Genomic DNA, 16903 nt, shown 5'->3' on the forward strand with positions numbered 1-16903 from the left:
GCTTTATTGCATTTTGGGACCTTATTTCAACTTAATTTTGGCAGCTCCCGCGCAATTCCTCGGACGAGTACAGAGGAATGAATGTCGTTTATTTGAGACTGTGCGCAAGTTGCCACTTTTACATTTTAGTCTGGCACCAGCAGTAGAGCGAGCGGCCCTTGATGGCAAAGTAGCTGGGTGTTGGCTAGGCCCATAATCCCTCCTGTGGTCAATAGAATGAGTACAGTACCATCACCATGCCCGATGGAAGACTTCCCCCCACCTCCTCCACCACCGGTCATGGTAATATGGAATTTCCACCACTGGCTTGGGTTAAAAACGGGTGATGAGCCGCCAATTTTTCGATACGTGCTTGATGGGCTGTGAAACACGCAGATGCAAGGCAGCGTGCGAGGAGCCAAGGATCTGCTGCTCCGATTTTTAAGCACGATTGGCTACGTACGGTGTGGGGAAAAAAAAGTTCAGCGTACATACACGTGGATGAGCCTCAATGTTCTCGGCTGTACAGAGCCTTGATGGGCTGGTGGTGGGGGGATGGGGGGGATATGGGAGGGGACCCTCTGATTTGTAGAACGGTGCAGGGCTCAGGTGGCTATTGCAGGGGCTTAATGGGCACAGCATCACTGGAAGTTGGGGGGGGGTGGGTGGTGGGGGGCCCTTGACGAGTGAACGATCCCCCAGTGGTGTTGGCTCAGATTTCAAATAGAATTGACCCCCATAAGTTCCTCACGCCTCCTCTATTATTCACCCTTATTGCCACACTGTGTCGTACCGACGAACCTTTAGCGTGGTTTTTACATGAACTACACTTCAGGTGCAATAATTAAATGTACGCTACTGGCTATTGATTCCAGTTTCGCCAAGTTCATTCGGTTTAACCAGGTGAACACCTGAGAGAGATCAGGATAAGTCCCATTTTGGCAAGCGTGGAACTGGGTCATTAGTCTGCCAGTAGGGGGGGGGGGGGCAATGATTGCCACGTGTAAAACCCAATTGAGTAATTTGTGTCGGGGTCCGAATCAGAATGTGGGCCGTGACGCCAGCACACGATGGCATGCTCTAGCAAATGACGCCAGCGGGAGAGGTGGGGGGGGGGGATCTTTTAAACGTCCGCTGATGCGGATGGTGGCGTGGTACAGTACTACGTTTTGTTATTCCCGCAGTGATTATCGGGGGCGGCCTCTTGGATTCAAACCGCGAACCTCTTCAACAAGAAGCGGCGAACGCTCGAGCCAGGCCGTGCCGGCGACCACATTCTTACTGCACTTGTCTAGACTTCCGGACGCGTTGTCGGTGTGCTCTTAAGTACCGACGGATATTTCCCAAAAATCAATTGTGAGTCGTCAAGCGGGGTTGATGGCTTAAAATTGCTCGCCTTTTTGAACGCTCGTGCGTGATGCGAGAGAATGGCTGTCCGTTCTTGCCTGCCCAAAAAACCGCGGCACTCCAAGATTCCGGATGCACTTGAGTTATTATTGATTGTCGACTTGATCCATGTATTGCTCCTCTCTCGTCATTTTTTTTTCGTATATCACAATGCCTCTGTTGAACGTCACCTTTTCCCACCTTGGCGGCAACGATTTAAAAGTTTTTTTTTGTTAAATGTAAGTGCTCGCATCTGTGGGGAGGAGGGGGGGGTGTAGCTACGACCCCGGTTCCTAGTGCGGTGCACTTGGGGGTTGTCATTAAACGTGTGAAGCAAGAACTTGGGCCGATTCCCTCCAGCCACATGGCTCTGTGGCGGTCGGTCGCCGCCTCCGTAACTCTGCTATCGCTATTCCACCCGTGCGTACGGCGACGCGCTCAAGAGCTGAATGTGCAATGTCGAGGTCTGCTGGCCACGGCGAGAGGGCCTCGGGAGGGAGCGCGAGTTTGTCGGGTTTTTTTTATTTTGTTGTTGCCATTTTAAAGGAACGCAAACTATCCTGGTTTCCTATATATGGTCCGCGTTAGTTTCTGTTCTTCGTCTTGTGCAAGCTGAAGTGAGTGGTCTATAGGGGGGGAAAAGTAGTTTTAGACAAACCACTCTTTAAAATCGAAGCCAAACAAACGGCACGTTTGTCTGCTTTATAGTTTTAATGCGCAAGCCCTGTCATTGGGTTTTTACACAGAGGATATACATGTATTGGGACAACAGGAGTCCAAACAAAGTTTGTAAATGTGCAAGCAATGCATAACCACAACGTGTGCGTGTGTGGGCTGGCGTGCAGTGTGTTAGCGCATTGGGGACGCGCGTTCAATTCCTGCTCACGAGCCATCGGTGTCAAATATTTGAACTGGTGTCTGAGATCGATGTACCTGGCGCAGTGTGTGTCAACCTGAGTGTGTGGTGGATACTCTTTCCTCCGCCTGAGGCATCTGGCCAACGTGGATGAAATAGGCCGGATGACTCTGGTAGAGGCATCCTCTAGGGCTACCTCCAATTGGAAGCTCTTTTCGCCATGCAAAGGACACTGAGCAAGCAGCTTGCGCCTTTTGGCCAACCTTAGGGCGCCGAGGATCCAGGGACCTGTTCGGATTTCACTCGACACCCTGCGCTTCACTCGAGCCCCGGCTTGGTAATCTAACTCGGGTGGCGCTTGGGACAGCGATATTTTTTTTTACACGTTCCTGGCAGTGCACAGTTTTCTGAATTCGATTTTCCCTGGGCCAGTTTTGAGACTCCTTGGTGGAGGGGAGGGGTGGCAGAGTCCCTGACGGTGTCCTTGCTGGAACAATCCCTGCTTGGCTTACCCGCACGATTTTGACAAATGTGCACGGTGGTAATAAGACAACGCGGGTAGAAGTCATAGTCCGAAGAAGAGTTGGGCGGAGCGGTAAGATTTACATTCTTGAACCACGTGAGTGATTGCGTGTGTGCTGAAGGATCAGAATTCTTGGCATGCTGCCCGCAGACAAGCCAGCTTTTGGGGCTGGCAGTGACGCCATCTCCTTGTTTAACAATTTCGAGATGGGAGGGGGGGGTGATCTTATTCTTTTTTTTACGTGCGTGTGCGCGTTTTCTTTTTTAAACGTGGCCTGAAGTGGCCCGGAGGCACAGTGGCGAATTAAAACTTGCGTCATGGAGGCATTCCGATTTTGGCTTTATGACGACAAGGGCACAAACTCGTCTATCTATTTATAACCCCCCCACCTCTCCGCGTCTTTATTTACAAATGCACATACCATGCTTCTCTTCCAATGTACGTATGTGTGAACTTCAATTAGCGCAGGTTGGCTACGTACTGTGCGAAACGAGGGTGCGCGGATCGTGACCTTCGGTTCACCAAGGGTTACATAAACCTTGCGCGTTTATACAGCAATTTCGTCAATTACAAAACAATGCAACCGCATTGCGTTTATACCCACTCTGCAGTGTTTGGCACGCATGAACAGACTGCTTTTTGTTTTAGTCGATGCACTATTTACAATCGCGTCTGCACTTGGAATGCATTATATCGTCTTGCTCGAGGTGGGGGTGGGGGGGAAACCTCCGATTATTATTATTTTGTCTTAGTTTCCACAATTCTATACCGACCTTTTGGGGGGGGGGGGCAGGTCCATACCGTGAAACAATATCCATTCGGCTGCTTCTGTTGGGCAGTGCAACGCGCTCAGATTTTTATGGGGAGGTCAGCCTACTGGACCATCAGCGAGCGAGCCACCTCCAGAGATTCTTTTTTTTCACGTTTCACGCACTCGGCCACTAGAGAACTACTGCCAAAACTTGCCCAGGGACCACCCTTATGGAAGAGAGTAATGAGATTCCGGATGAAGCTTCCCTGGGTAAATGAGCATAACGATAATCATGTTTGTCACGTGACAGTCAAACTCTTTTTAGAATTCTCAGAATGGGAATTTAGCGAAGTTTATGCACAAGAACCACATTTTAATGGAATGGGTGCCTTTTTTTGTTTTTGCGCGTTCAAGTCATCTGCGTGGGGCACCTGGGCTATGACGGACACATGAGCCCCGCCAGACCTTGAGTGGAGCCAGTTGAATCGCAAGCGGCTGCCCTGGTAACAAAACCCAGGATTCTCGCCGGTGCCAGGTTCTCGGTGCTCCTTGCCACCTTGAGCCAGACCCGCAGCTTCGTCAGCCAGGCACGTTACTTATGCAACTTGTATACTTTATTTTTATTTACTTATTTTTCGTGACTCGTTCACCCTTTTTTTACGACACTTTGCACTCCGTGTTTTTGTTTTGTTCAGCTTTCCGACCCCTTTGGAAAAAGAGCTTCATAACTCATCGGATTCCTCCCAGGGCAAAATCCATATTCTGAACCATCTTCGCCCGCTGCTGCTGCTGCAATTCTCTCGCCTGTTCACATCGTTGTAAAAGCTTCCAAGTGGATGGCGCAAAACCGGTGCGAAAGTAGTTATTCTTTAATAATAAAATTACATAGCATACGACGTTTCGTATGCTATTGTGTTGCATTATATTGTTTACAAATTTTATTAAATCTTGTTCGATTTGATGTGCTTCTCCATCTCTCTTTGTCTCCCCTACATGCCGAGGCCTCGGCACAGAGACCGTCTCTCTGTGCTCCATACGTTGCGTCTCTCTTTGTGTCTCTGTGTTAACTCCCTCTACTTAGGTGTCTGTATATATATCTGCGGTTCTGTGGTTCCTCTCTTAAATTTAGCTCTTCTATGCCTGATGATGATTGCTTGCGTTGCAATCGAAACGTCGTATGCTATTATGTAATTTTATTATTATTTCTTATTTCTACGCGAATCTACCGGAAAAAAAGAGTAATTCCTGCAGTCGCGGAAGCGCCAAATCAAGTTTAGTTATTCTTTGTTTTGAACGTCGAAATAACAACGTTTCTATTCCATTTAACGAGGGCGCGACCCCCTCACCCCCAGAGTTTTACTCCATCGCCCTCTGTTCCTTTTACTTGAGCTCTGCTGCCCAGAGCCTTCGCGGCGCCATGTACAATTTCGCCATACCCCGAGCACACAGAGGCCGCTTGTCATCGACGTCTTGCACAGGAGTCGGTCGCGGACGTCGAGCTGTTTTAATTTCAGGGCGTTCCCAAACCACGGGCGAGCGCAGTGACGCAGGGAATCCAAAAGCCCGTCTGGCCTGATCCAGCAGGCGGATGGGGGCGGTGGGTGTTAGGGGTGGCGGGGCCCTCGAGAGAGTGAGCAGGGGGCGGGGGAAGAGGGTTGCTTCTGCTCGGAAGGGTCGTTGAGAGGGTGGTAGGTGCGGTCATGGTTGGCGAGGGGGATGGAGATGTTGTCAAATGCCCGCTGTGTGTCGCACACGACACGGCCGGTGTAAATCCTTTTTAAAGAAAAGTTTAACCCCGAACAAGGGGGGAATGAGTGACCGATGCGAGCTGCTTTGTCGATTGTGTGCATTCTGCTCTAGCGCCCCCCCCCCCCCCCCCATGTATGAACACTATAGCGTGAGTTTGGTTTTCAAGGAGAGGGGGGAGAGTGGGTCTGCACAACAGTCGATGTCAAGCAAACTCTAAACTGAAACGATACGGATAAGAAAACCCGCCACTGGTGTTACACATATTTGACGATTTGTTTTTCTTGACTTAATTGTCAAACATTTTCCGAGGGGCGGGCGGGGGGGGGGGTGGAGGCTGGAGCAGACGGTGGCGAATGCCATTCTGCTGAACATCGAGGGGAGCGTCTAAAGTGACGGGGGGTGGGGGGCATGGTGTGAGTGAGGAATGCCGCTTGCCCGATGGTGGCATCCTGCCCTCTGGTGCGGTGGCGATGCTGGGCGGCTTCTGCTGCTGCGCTAACTTCACGCCGCTTTCAGCCCCACCGCCACCCCCGGGCTGTCTGCTTGCGTCACGGCCATGCGTAAGAAGCAGAAGTAAGCAGGTGGGGGACGAGGCGGTCGGCCTTAATGTGTGGAGGGTTGGGGGGGGTGTTTTGAGTACAAAGGCAGAGGAGGGAGGAGGAAGGAGAGGGGGAGGGGAGGGGAGGTGATCGCTCGCTCCCTCCACAAGTAGAGGGCGGGCACCGCAGCCAGACGTTGCGTCTCCTTATTTACGCACGCACGGCCGGCCTTGACGCAGACAGAAAGCTACACGCGAGTGGCCAAACCCCCCCCTCTCCCCATCCCCCACACGCCACCTCCGCGTGCCGCCGTGGCATCTCGCACCTGGCGACTGCCGTCTGTGCGAGCGACTTAGGTGAGTGGGGGCCCCGCTTTGCAGGTGCACGCGCCTGGATTTTGTGCAGTTTGTTTGTGGCGGTGGTGGTGGTGTTGGTGCGCTCTCCGAATGAGTGAGTTTGTGTGCTCCCCGTGGTTCACGGCCGGTGTGGTGGCGATGAATGATGACCGGGCTGCAGGAGCGAGAGGGATGAGTCGCGTCGCCGGTATAAAGTTTGTTGAGAACTTGAAGTTTTTTTTTCTGTCGCTTTAAGTCCATACGGCTGATTTTTTTTTCCCCTTTGATGGTTTTATTTCTCGTATTGGCTCGATCCCCGTGGTTGCTTGTAATAATTTAAGGGTGTCTTTTTTTACTTGATCGCACATACAGGACTTTCAACCCCTGACAGTATTTGTACGTTTGACACGTAAGCTTTTTTTTTGTACATTGTCACATTTTAGAGTTCGAACCGATTTTCTTTAATTCCGCATACTGAATCTGGGCAAAGTTTGTAGTGCATATGCTACACCAGAGCACAAAAATGTACGTTGAATAAATGTGCGTGTGCGATCGCGTATTAAAAAGGAAAACGATATACTTACACGAGCCTAAATAAGGTGTAGACTTCTGAAATGAGAGCAGCCAGCCACTATAGTGTAGCGTGACGGCATACATTCTTAGTTTCATTGTATCCCCTCCACACCATTCACGTTGGCTGATGAGCAAGGAGACTGCGAGGAAGGCAAATAAACAGGATTTGCATTGACTGTTGCCCTTCCCTCCCATAATGAAGATAAAATGTCTTGCCAACATGGGATCACAGATGAAATTACATTTTTGTTTTGTTGGCAAGCTGGTAGTTAGTGGTGCAAATTGTGTTGCTCTGCCAACATCTTCCCCCCCCCCCACTCTATACTTGCTGTGAACAACTCCCAATGTGGGATTCATTTTCCGAGCGTGTCTGGGGAGGAAGCTGCGTTACTCAGCGGGTTGGCACCATTGCACCATGAACCTGGCGACCCGAGATTGTATTCCCAGCCAAGTTCAACGCCAGTGTCATTTACGGTTTTTTTTAATGTCTGAACAGGTCTCTTGCCTTCCGCCCCCCGGCAACATTACCAAAGCCCACACAGACCAGCGTGGTGAAGCGTGGTCAAAATAAAACCCACGACAGACTGTCTGGGGGAAGCTTTCATCCAGCAGGGGAGTGACTGAGTAGAACCGAGTTGCACATGTGAGCTTGTATCCTAAATTAAGTTGCTTGTACTCAATTTTTGTTTCGAATTTATATTTAAAACGATTGCCCTTCGTCTTCAAACATTGCAGTAGGAATGTCTAAACGCTAACTGCCTGCGCAATTTTTCAAGCTCTTGTTTGTAGACCTTTTTAACACTCCACTGCTGGATGAGGACCTCCTTTCCCCTACGCCATACGTTTCCTGAGGGGATATTTAACCATACTGCACGTCGGTGGTAAACCGTCGCAAGAACCATCCTAGGCTCAACCCTGCTTAGGTCTGATTCTGGGTGATTTTGGTTGTAGGCAAGCTCTTGTCATAGCAAGAGGATATATTTGCGGTGGCCAGTGTAGCCTAAAGAACATGGTGGTGGGTAGTGGCCACTTAAAGTTGACGTTGCTTGTTCAACAACACGCTTGCGCAGCAACGACAACATTTGCCACCAAGTGGCGGTGACGTGACCCACGGCGCCTGTGCCAGGCCAGGTGCATTCCGAGGCCCACGTGAAGTTGTCGAAGGCTCGCCCCGCTGCAACGAGGTCACGGGACCCAGACCCAGGTGCCCCCCCCCCCCCGACTGAGATAACCGGCAGATGCTTGCGACGCACGTCCTCGCGGAACCGATGCGCCCGGAGGGTAGTCTTATTTGTATTTGTTTACTCGCCGAGCTGGTATAAAGTATAGCACGTGGGTGCGCCGCGATGTCCTTTAACACCCTTGCGGCCACTCGGACGAGCCGTGAGGGAGGTTGGGGAGGCGGGGGGGGGGGTGGTCGGACAGGGTCCGGCGAATGGACGGACATTGCTCGGTCGGGCTGACCGTCTTGCCCCCGCCGCCCACCTTCGTTAGCCACCTGGCAACTTGTGCTGCCACCGCCGCCGCCAAAGTGGCCTTCGTTCGGACGCTCGGGCCAATTCTCCTCCACCCACTGAGGGCGCGCGCGAATTGGCATCTCTGGAATTTGCGGAGCGCTCCGTTTTGTTCTCGCGCTAACGTAACGAGTCGGTGGGGGGGGGGGACGTTCAAAATAGATTCTGGTGTATCGCGTTGATAGGAGAGTGGCTTTGTAGGTTGGGGCGGGGTGGGGGCAGTGAGCTTTCCCGATGGCTGGATGGTGTGGTGATCCTGTCTGTAACCACCGGTGAAAAACGCTCTGCTGGTTTGAGTTTTTTGTAAACAGTCTGTACTCTGTTTAATGCGTAGTTCGGAGACCTTTCGGGACCAATATTATCCATAAGTTTTTTTATTGGGTTTAGACCGTGTAAATGTATAAATGTGTCGTTAAACCCGCCACCACCCAACACAGCCAATTGGAAAGGTTTGTCACGTAACCAGAACATGCCAATGCGTTACGAGTACAGCACACCGGTGTGTGCAATTGTACATTTGCAATAGTAATTATTGTGGGTTTACTCTCCAACACACCGGTGTGCTGTACTAGTGTGTTGGATTCAACCGAGTCGCAGACGTAGACTTTGGAGGCAACACATTTGTTCAGTTCCAACATTCAGCGTAACGTCCCCTTAACAGAATAACAACGCAAGGTGGTGACCACCCGGCTAACTACACTAGTTACCACGTAACTGCTACTACGGACCCGGGACTACAACATTTGCCCGGGTCCACGTGCTGGAAGACTCGTTGAACGGAGATGGTAGACTAAGGGTTTCTTTCCCGGGATGAACAACAACAACCCTGGTCCCTCCCTCGGGACCCGGCTTATATTCTGTGGCTTGACCGACTCTGCCCTTGGCCACGTCCACATTCCAGAGTCCTCGAAAGATCTGGGTTCCAATCATGGGGGCCCCTCTGTCAACTTAACCGGTCACGTGTCCCCTCCCGGGTCAACCATAGTGCCATGGCCTCACACAACCCTATCCTTCGTTCGGCACCCACACACCCTGTGCTGTAGGGCCGGCACTGCACTTGCAGCCTGGTGCCATTCAGCGCGCACCGTGCTCCTTTAGAGCCCGGTACTACACCCACAACATGGTGGCATCCAGCGATGTCCTTGCATCAATCACGAATTGGCATGTTCTGTTAACGTGACCAAACCTCCTCTAATTGGCTGTGTCGGGTGGTTGGGGGGGGGGTTAACGACACATTTACGCGATCTAACCCAAAAAAAGCTCTTGGTATTTGTACCCTTGTCGTGCCCCTTGTCCTTTCAAAAATTAATTATTATTTCAACCTCCAATAGGCACACTTTCAGTGCAGCGAACAACGGCCCACATTCGTCAAATAACGCCGCCCTAAAGGGAGTGGAAAATAACACAATGTATGTAATAGGAGACGATTCTGGCAGAAACGGCCCTTCGTAGATGGAGGCTTATTTCCCCGAGCACACACGGTCTTGTCTCCAATCTAATTTAAAACAAAACGCAATGATCATTGTGATGGTGGCCGGTGGGAGCAAGCTGATAACAAAATAAATAAAATCCCAATATTTGTCTCCGTGTAAAAGGAAAAAAAATACGTTAAGTGTGTTTATTTTACACTCTTGGGACTTCAACTTGGCTATGTTGTTGCTTTGAAACCGAGGTGCCAAACAGGCAAGCGAAGGTCGTATCGTACAGTGCAACAACGAAAGCCACGGATATTAAAATGTATCGCATTTTTTTTCTATCGCAATTCCATTCGCACGTTGTTGGGGAGAAAAATACAATCCGGTGCAGGAGCAACTGCAATTATAAAGTTAGACTGGGGGCAAAGTTTTTTTTAAATGAAAGCGCTTATGAGCCTGTGGTGGTGAAAAATGCGTGCGGTACAGTATGCCTAGACGGCGTTTTGAGGAATTTGGCTCGACGGTGTGACATTGTGGCAAAATTTCATGGTGCGTTACTCCTTGCAGTTTCGAGGCTCGGTGTGGATTTGATGCCCTCTTAATATATTTTTTTCTTCTCCAGCACCTGGGTCCAATTGATTTTATTTCTGGTTCGTTCAACGTTTTGTCATTATTAAGACCAGCGATCCTGGGACGTGTCTGCGCGCGCGATCGAGGCTTGCGGACATTTAATAGTTTTTCATTGAGGACCTTTCGATGAAATCGGCGGAGAACTTCGGTCGCCGTTGCTGATTTTTTTATTTGACACGCCGGTGCAGTCTACTCCTTTTGCAAGCTCAAACATATGACTTTTTTTTTTGCATTGCAGGCTCCCGCAACGGCTAATTGAATTTCAAGACGCTTGCCAAAAGTGGAAGACGTCGACCTTGTGAAGAGTGCCCCCTTTATTTATTTTACTCCCCTCCAGCAAATCTTCCCCCCCCCCACCCATCCTCCAGAGTCATTCCGTTTCGCACATCGGAATTAATGCCACCTCGACCACCTCAACCACAACGATAACCGGGGGGGGGCCCCAACTGCGGTGTTAAAAAATCACTGGCGGGAGGACGAAATCGCTCTTGCTTGGTGGCCTCATTGCCGCAGCACCCCCCCCCCCCTCCTCTCCCACACACCACCCCCACCCCCCCACCCTTTTTGTATAATCATCGTTATTATGGGTCAGAAGATCTCGACGGGCGTGAAGAACGTCGACGACGTCGAGTCGTCGTCCGTCTGCCGCTCGCTGCGCCACCAGGCATTCCTCGGGCCCGACTTCTGCCGCCCGGCGCGCCTCGACCTCCTCCTCGACCTGCCGCCCGCCAGCGCCGAGGTGCGCGCGCGCCACGCCTGGAACGACCGCGACCGCTCGCTCAACGTGTACGTGAAGGAGGACGACCCCGCCACCTTCCACCGGCACCCCGTGGCGCAGAGCACCGACGGCATCAGGGGGCGCGTCGGCTACACGCGGGGCCTCCACGCCTGGGAGGTGACGTGGCCCGCGCGCCAGCGGGGCACCCACGCCGTGGTCGGCGTGGCGACGGCGGACGCGCCGCTCCACTCGGTGGGCTACACGTCGCTCGTCGGCTCCACCGCAGACTCGTGGGGCTGGGACCTCGGGCGCAACAAGCTCTACCACGCCGGCAAGGCGGTGGGCCGCGACGGGGAGCACAGGACTTACCCGGCGTACCTGACGGCGGACGAGAGCTTCGTCGTGTCGGACTCGTTCCTCGTGGTGCTCGACATGGACGAGGGCACTGTGAGCTTCGTGGTGGATGGGCAGTACCTGGGCGTGGCGTTCCGCGGGCTCAAGGGCAGGAAGCTGTACCCCGTGGTGAGCGCCGTGTGGGGCCACTGCGAGATTACCATGCGCTACATAAACGGACTCGATCGTGAGTACAGCCGATTTGTTTTTTTGTACTTCTCGCGAGCGCGGGCGTCGCGGTTTTGCCGTCGTGATTTTGTGTCGCCGATTCTCGCCGCATGCCGTTTGGGGATGTTGGCGGTTGCCACTGTGCGGGGTGGGGGGGGTTAAAGATGAACTCGCAGGTGCTGCTGAGCAGATGATGGGACAGACCGAATGGCCCCGTTGAAGGTGTCGTGGGGTTCTCGATCCCTTGGAGGCAGCGGTTCTGCGGACCGCACAGACCCCTAATAGAAAAGGATTCGTATTTCCGGAAGATAGCTTTTTTTTTGTACACAGCTGCAAGGTTTTAGTGGGGGGGGGGGGGGCATTTAGACCTTCAGGTAGTTTAAGCAGGGTAGTTTACCAAACTGAATTTAAATGTCATTGAAATATGAATCAATGTCCAAAACAAAAGGCAAAAATAGAGCCATTTCCGGATCGATTTTCATTGGTAACCCATGGAGGACCATCGGGGATCACTGGTGGTCTGGGGACTGCACTGTGAGAACCACAGGTTCATGGGAAGCGGTGTGCAGCATGGCGTGCCGTGTGTGGTTGTCCCCAAACTCTCCCAGCTCCATGGGCATTGAGGGATCTGCAAGGCAGTACAGCAGGTAGGTGGCAGTCGCATCCTTGAAGAGCTGCTTCCGAATCCCAACTTTTACGTGACGCTACTCATAAATGTCCTCTTCAAATGACCAAATATCACAAGCAGGACCCTCGTATCAAATTGATTTTGGCAGCTCATTAAGACTTCCCCGTGGAGTGCCACTGTGGCGAGGGTTGTTAACTACCCCGCCTAGTATGCAGGAGGTTGTAAGTTGGATCCTGACGCCTGTATATTTGGAGTTTGCATGTTCTCCCTGTGGTCGCATGTGTGTGTTTTTTTTACCCAAGTTCTCTGGTTTTTCTATCCACATTTTAGAAACATTCATTGGGAGTAAAAAAGGCTGCTTTACATTTCCACATGGTAAGCCACTTCGTTGAGGTATAAGTTGTGGCCAGGTCGCGTCAGAAATGAGCTGTGTAGCTCAGTGGGCCTTACCTGGTAAAATAACAAGTTTTTAGTTTTGCTTTAAAATAACTTTTAACAATATTGTAAATGTGGAAGTGCTTTATCCTTGTGGTGCTGTCACTTGAAATAGGAGTTCAAAGTAATTTGGAGTCCTCCTACAAGGAATCCATTGATGGGTGCCCTGCTATTTTGTTGTCACAGCCCTTGACTTGACCCTAGGCTCTGTCTAGGGTTTGTGTCGACCATTAAGATGGCTTTTATTATTTACTGAGAAAAGACCGATAATTTGCAAATTTAACACAAGTAGAAGAATAATACATTTTGAAACATTCACGTTAACAATTATTATTTTATTTTGGGTCTTCGCAAGCTAATTCCACTTGTGCTGTAGGGGTGAAAACATTTACATTGGGACCTCCTGCGGATTACCACGCATTCATGAATGGCTCCTGGAAGTTGATGTCGCAACTGCGACTTCTAAAGTCTTGTTAAGTACTGTAGACGTCTATTTTTCTGAGGGAGCGGGCGGGGTGGGCGAGGGAGTACCATTTGATGCATTAGAAACATTGTTCATCACACGTCCACGCAACCAAAACAATCCAGAACTGTGATTTTTTTTTATCCACACCGAGTGGGGGGGGGGGGGGGAAGCACCTTTTTTTCGTGAACGTTTTTTTGGTGCGGCCGTTGGTGACTCGACTGACAAACTTGCTACACGGCAGGGGCCGGATTAAATCCATGGTGGCTGAAACCCAGAGCTGAACCCACGATCTCACCCCGAGGCTCTAACCACTGAGCCATCTGGCCACCTCCAAAGTAGTCGCAGCATTTAACCTTTTTTTTTTCATTTGTAGCCTTTAACACAGGCCTAGTTCAGTTGGCTGCATTTACAAAATCTGGAATTTATATCCCATTATTAACTATTTGTTCTGCGACCCATTTATGTATGTTAAACTTCTTTTTCACCGTACGTAGCCAACCATGCTAATTGAAGGTGCAGGGGAAGGACAACAAACTAAACTTTTTTTTTTATAAAATCGAGCATGCCAGTAAAAAGCAGAATCAAGCCCAGGCTTTTTGCAGCAAGGCCACTTTGCTCATCTCTATTATTACCCTTAACCTTGAATGCATTATCAACTGTACAGCGCACAGATGCTTCAGGCCACGAGCTGACGAGTACGATTTCAAGTGGATGTTGTGTCAATTGGACCACTCGCAATAACGGCAGCGTGACAGAAACAAAGAGCCCATTGTTTGGGGTCCTGTGGTCTTCTGAGGACGAGCGCGCCAGAGCCGCATGAAACTGAACCCCCCTCCCCTCCTCCTCTGACCCGGGAAAAATGTGGTACCATCTGCTCTGCATCTCGGTTTACACGTGTCCGTTTGTGGTTCGTTGTGACTTGGTAGACTGGGCAGATGCTGATGCGTGCGCATACTCCAATCCTCCGCTTTTGGTTAGCCATCGAACAAGGGACGGTCATTTAATCACGTGCTCTCGGATGCGCTTCTGCTGTCGTATGGAACGCTTTTCTTTCTGATATTCGGAAGCCAGTTTAATTTAACACGTAGGCTTTCGCGACGAATATTATTCATAATAAAGGTTTTTGGGTTGGATCGCGTTATTTATAAATGTCATAACCCTCCACCAGCCAACACGGCTTGTGGAGAGGGGATTTCTTTAAACCAAAGGAAGGAGCAGCAATGGGCTCTCCTTTATCTCCTGCTATAGCAAATCTGTACATGGAAAACTTTGAAATAAGAGCACTTGCCTCGAGCACATTAAAACCATCTTTTTGGTTTGGATATGTGGATGACACTTTGTTTGTCTGGCCACATGGTAAAGATACAATGAATGATTTTCTAAATCATCTCAATACACAACCTGGCCATCCAGTTCACCATGGAAATGGAGGTGAATAACACTCCCGTTCCTAGATATTTTGCTTGGACATGGCCTAAACGGTAAAATAACACACAGCGTTTATAGAAAGCAAACGCACACTGATGCCTATCTGAATGCAGATTCGCATCATAATCCAGCTCATAAATCCCTCTATCAAGACGCTCATACATCGGGCTAAAACAGTGTCGGATGGTGAAAGTCTAGTGAGATCAAACACGTTAGAGGCATTGCGACAGAATGGCTACAATAATACTCAAATTAACAGAGCACTGAATGCCAAATCACGATCGCAAAGCAACACTGCTGAAAGCGATCAGAGTCTTAAAAAAAAATCTATCTCAGGAGTAACTGACAAATTAGCTCGTGTTTAGCAAAAGCAAAGCATTACAGTAAGATTTGGTACAGTACACAATTCAAAAACTAGTATCTTGCACTAAAAACGAATTGCCTAAATTATAAACAGAAGGTGTATATCAGATTAATTGTTTATGTGGCAGATGCTATTTTGGACAGACGGGACGTAACATCAGCATAAGACTAAAAGAAAACCAAATAAATATTAAATTATCTCAAACACAACTGTCGGCAGTGGCAGAACATGCTTGTCAACAAGGACACTCAATTGATTTTGATAACGTTGAAGTGTTGTGTAAAACTAATTATTACTGGCAAAGACTAATTAGAGAATCCATTGAAATTGAGAGAAATAGAAATAACTTTAATGGCTCTGACAGCTACATGCTTAGTGCGGCTTGGAAGCGTATTATTAAATAATACATATTACAATTCCTTATAGGGGAAACGCATACAAATTAACTGATTACTAACGTAGCATATACTCACAAACACACATTACAACTAATTACTAATCTACAACTCATTACTAATCATAACCATTGACTGATTACCAATCGATTATATAATTACAATACCCCCCTCCGCCTCAAATCACTGCACCTGAATGCGCTAAATGATGACGTCACCCTGCTGCTCTATTTAAGACCGGGAGCAAGTGAGGGCTTTACCATTCTGGCGAATTGCCCGATGATGCTGGATGTAATTACCAGCGGAAACGTCGTACTCAAACTGTAAATGTTGTGGATTCGCTCTTCAACACACCGGTGGGCTAAAGTAGTGAACTAATTTTCTTTTGTCAACGTGACGCTTTTTTACTGATTGGCTGTGTCGGGTGGTGGAGGATTACGACGCACTTATATATAACGCGATCTAACCCAAAAACCTTTATGAGCCTGTTTAATATCTAGGCTTTCGTGACCAGTATTATCCATAAGAGGTTTTTGGGTTAGATCGTGTAAACATAAATGCATCCTTGATATATATTTACACGATCTAACCCAAAAATCCTCTGGATTAGGAATCCACTTTTAAATCTAGATTGACAACTAATTTATTTAAAAACTGCTTTGTTTTAGATTCCCCCACCTCTGATTCAAACTGGCTACGTACAGTTCAAAATAAGTTTTGCACACGTACAATGGGCTAACCCGCTGATGGATTAAACCCTTATTTTGCTCCAGCATTATATTTTACTACACCTTTTATTAATGCAAATTCAGGTGGACATCTCTTGTTTACTCCGTATTCTCACGAGGCCATTTATAAGTGAACTACCGAGTAGAAAGCCCAATGCGTTGTGTGAGTTTATACATGTACCTGGCATGCCAGGGATTTAAAATTGGAGACACAAATCTCTCGTGGATGAAAATCCTAATGAAAAGGAAATGAAACCTTAAAAAAAAATAGACGTGGCTGTGTTCTAGGACGTGGCCCCCACTATCTCTGGGTTCAAAGTTAGGTAACAACCCCATGATTAAAATCTCAAGTGTAGCAAGTTGATGGTCTTATTCCCAGTCATCGATGACATGCCATTTAAAAATCTGGTTGATCGCATTCTTCTTTGTGCATACTCCCAGCTCCTGGGAATGTAAAACGTTCGGTTTGACATGCTGCAGACTTTTCAATGGTCCAGGGTTTCCAGTTCATCGATAGTGTGGGGGTCAAAAGGTCGATTTTGAAGCGGATTCAGAAATCTGAGCGGGCAGCATCTTTTGTTGTGTGATCTTCGTGGCTACTCGGTGATGCACTGCTCACTGCAAAAGGTCAGAATGGATTTATTTGTTTTTATAACACTGCAGCGATATGATGGTTGGAGGTGGTGGGGGGGGTGGTTGGATGAAAAGGAAATGGTAAATGAAAAAAAATGGTTATTCTACAGACCAAAAATGAGGGGTATGTTTTGGTCATTGAAGGTGTTTTTTAATAAATAAACCAATACGTCGACCCTTTATCTTCCCATATTTTAGTGAAGGCCAAAATGTACTAATCGCGTCTTTTCGGAATACCTGCTCTCCTTGTATTAAAAAAAAACCCAACACGAATTGCAAACTGTGGGGAAAGTTTTA

General features: G+C 49.0%; 1 protein-coding gene across 5 annotated transcripts in view; it reads left to right on the plus strand.

The window, feature by feature from the left end:
* SPSB1 (splA/ryanodine receptor domain and SOCS box containing 1) overlaps window positions 1–16903 on the plus strand; it is a 94698-nt gene that overhangs the window by 56195 nt on the left and 21600 nt on the right. For 2 of the 5 annotated variants that reach the window (XM_032962228.2, XM_032962229.2), the window contains exon 2: window positions 10489–11548. In XM_032962228.2, the coding sequence (XP_032818119.1) occupies window positions 10834–11548 (715 nt within the window). In that variant the 5' untranslated portion in view covers window positions 10489–10833. Of the gene's footprint in view, window positions 1–4190; window positions 4346–5984; window positions 6140–10488; window positions 11549–16903 lie in introns of those variants that run through there. The other 3 variants (XM_076070286.1, XM_032962230.2, XM_032962233.2) reach the window with 3 other exon arrangements.

Source organism: Petromyzon marinus, chromosome 28 (genome assembly GCF_048934315.1).
Source record: "Petromyzon marinus isolate PM22_M1 ecotype Great Lakes invasive population chromosome 28, UKy_Petmar_22M1.pri1.0, whole genome shotgun sequence".
NCBI classification, from domain to species: domain Eukaryota; kingdom Metazoa; phylum Chordata; class Hyperoartia; order Petromyzontiformes; family Petromyzontidae; genus Petromyzon; species Petromyzon marinus.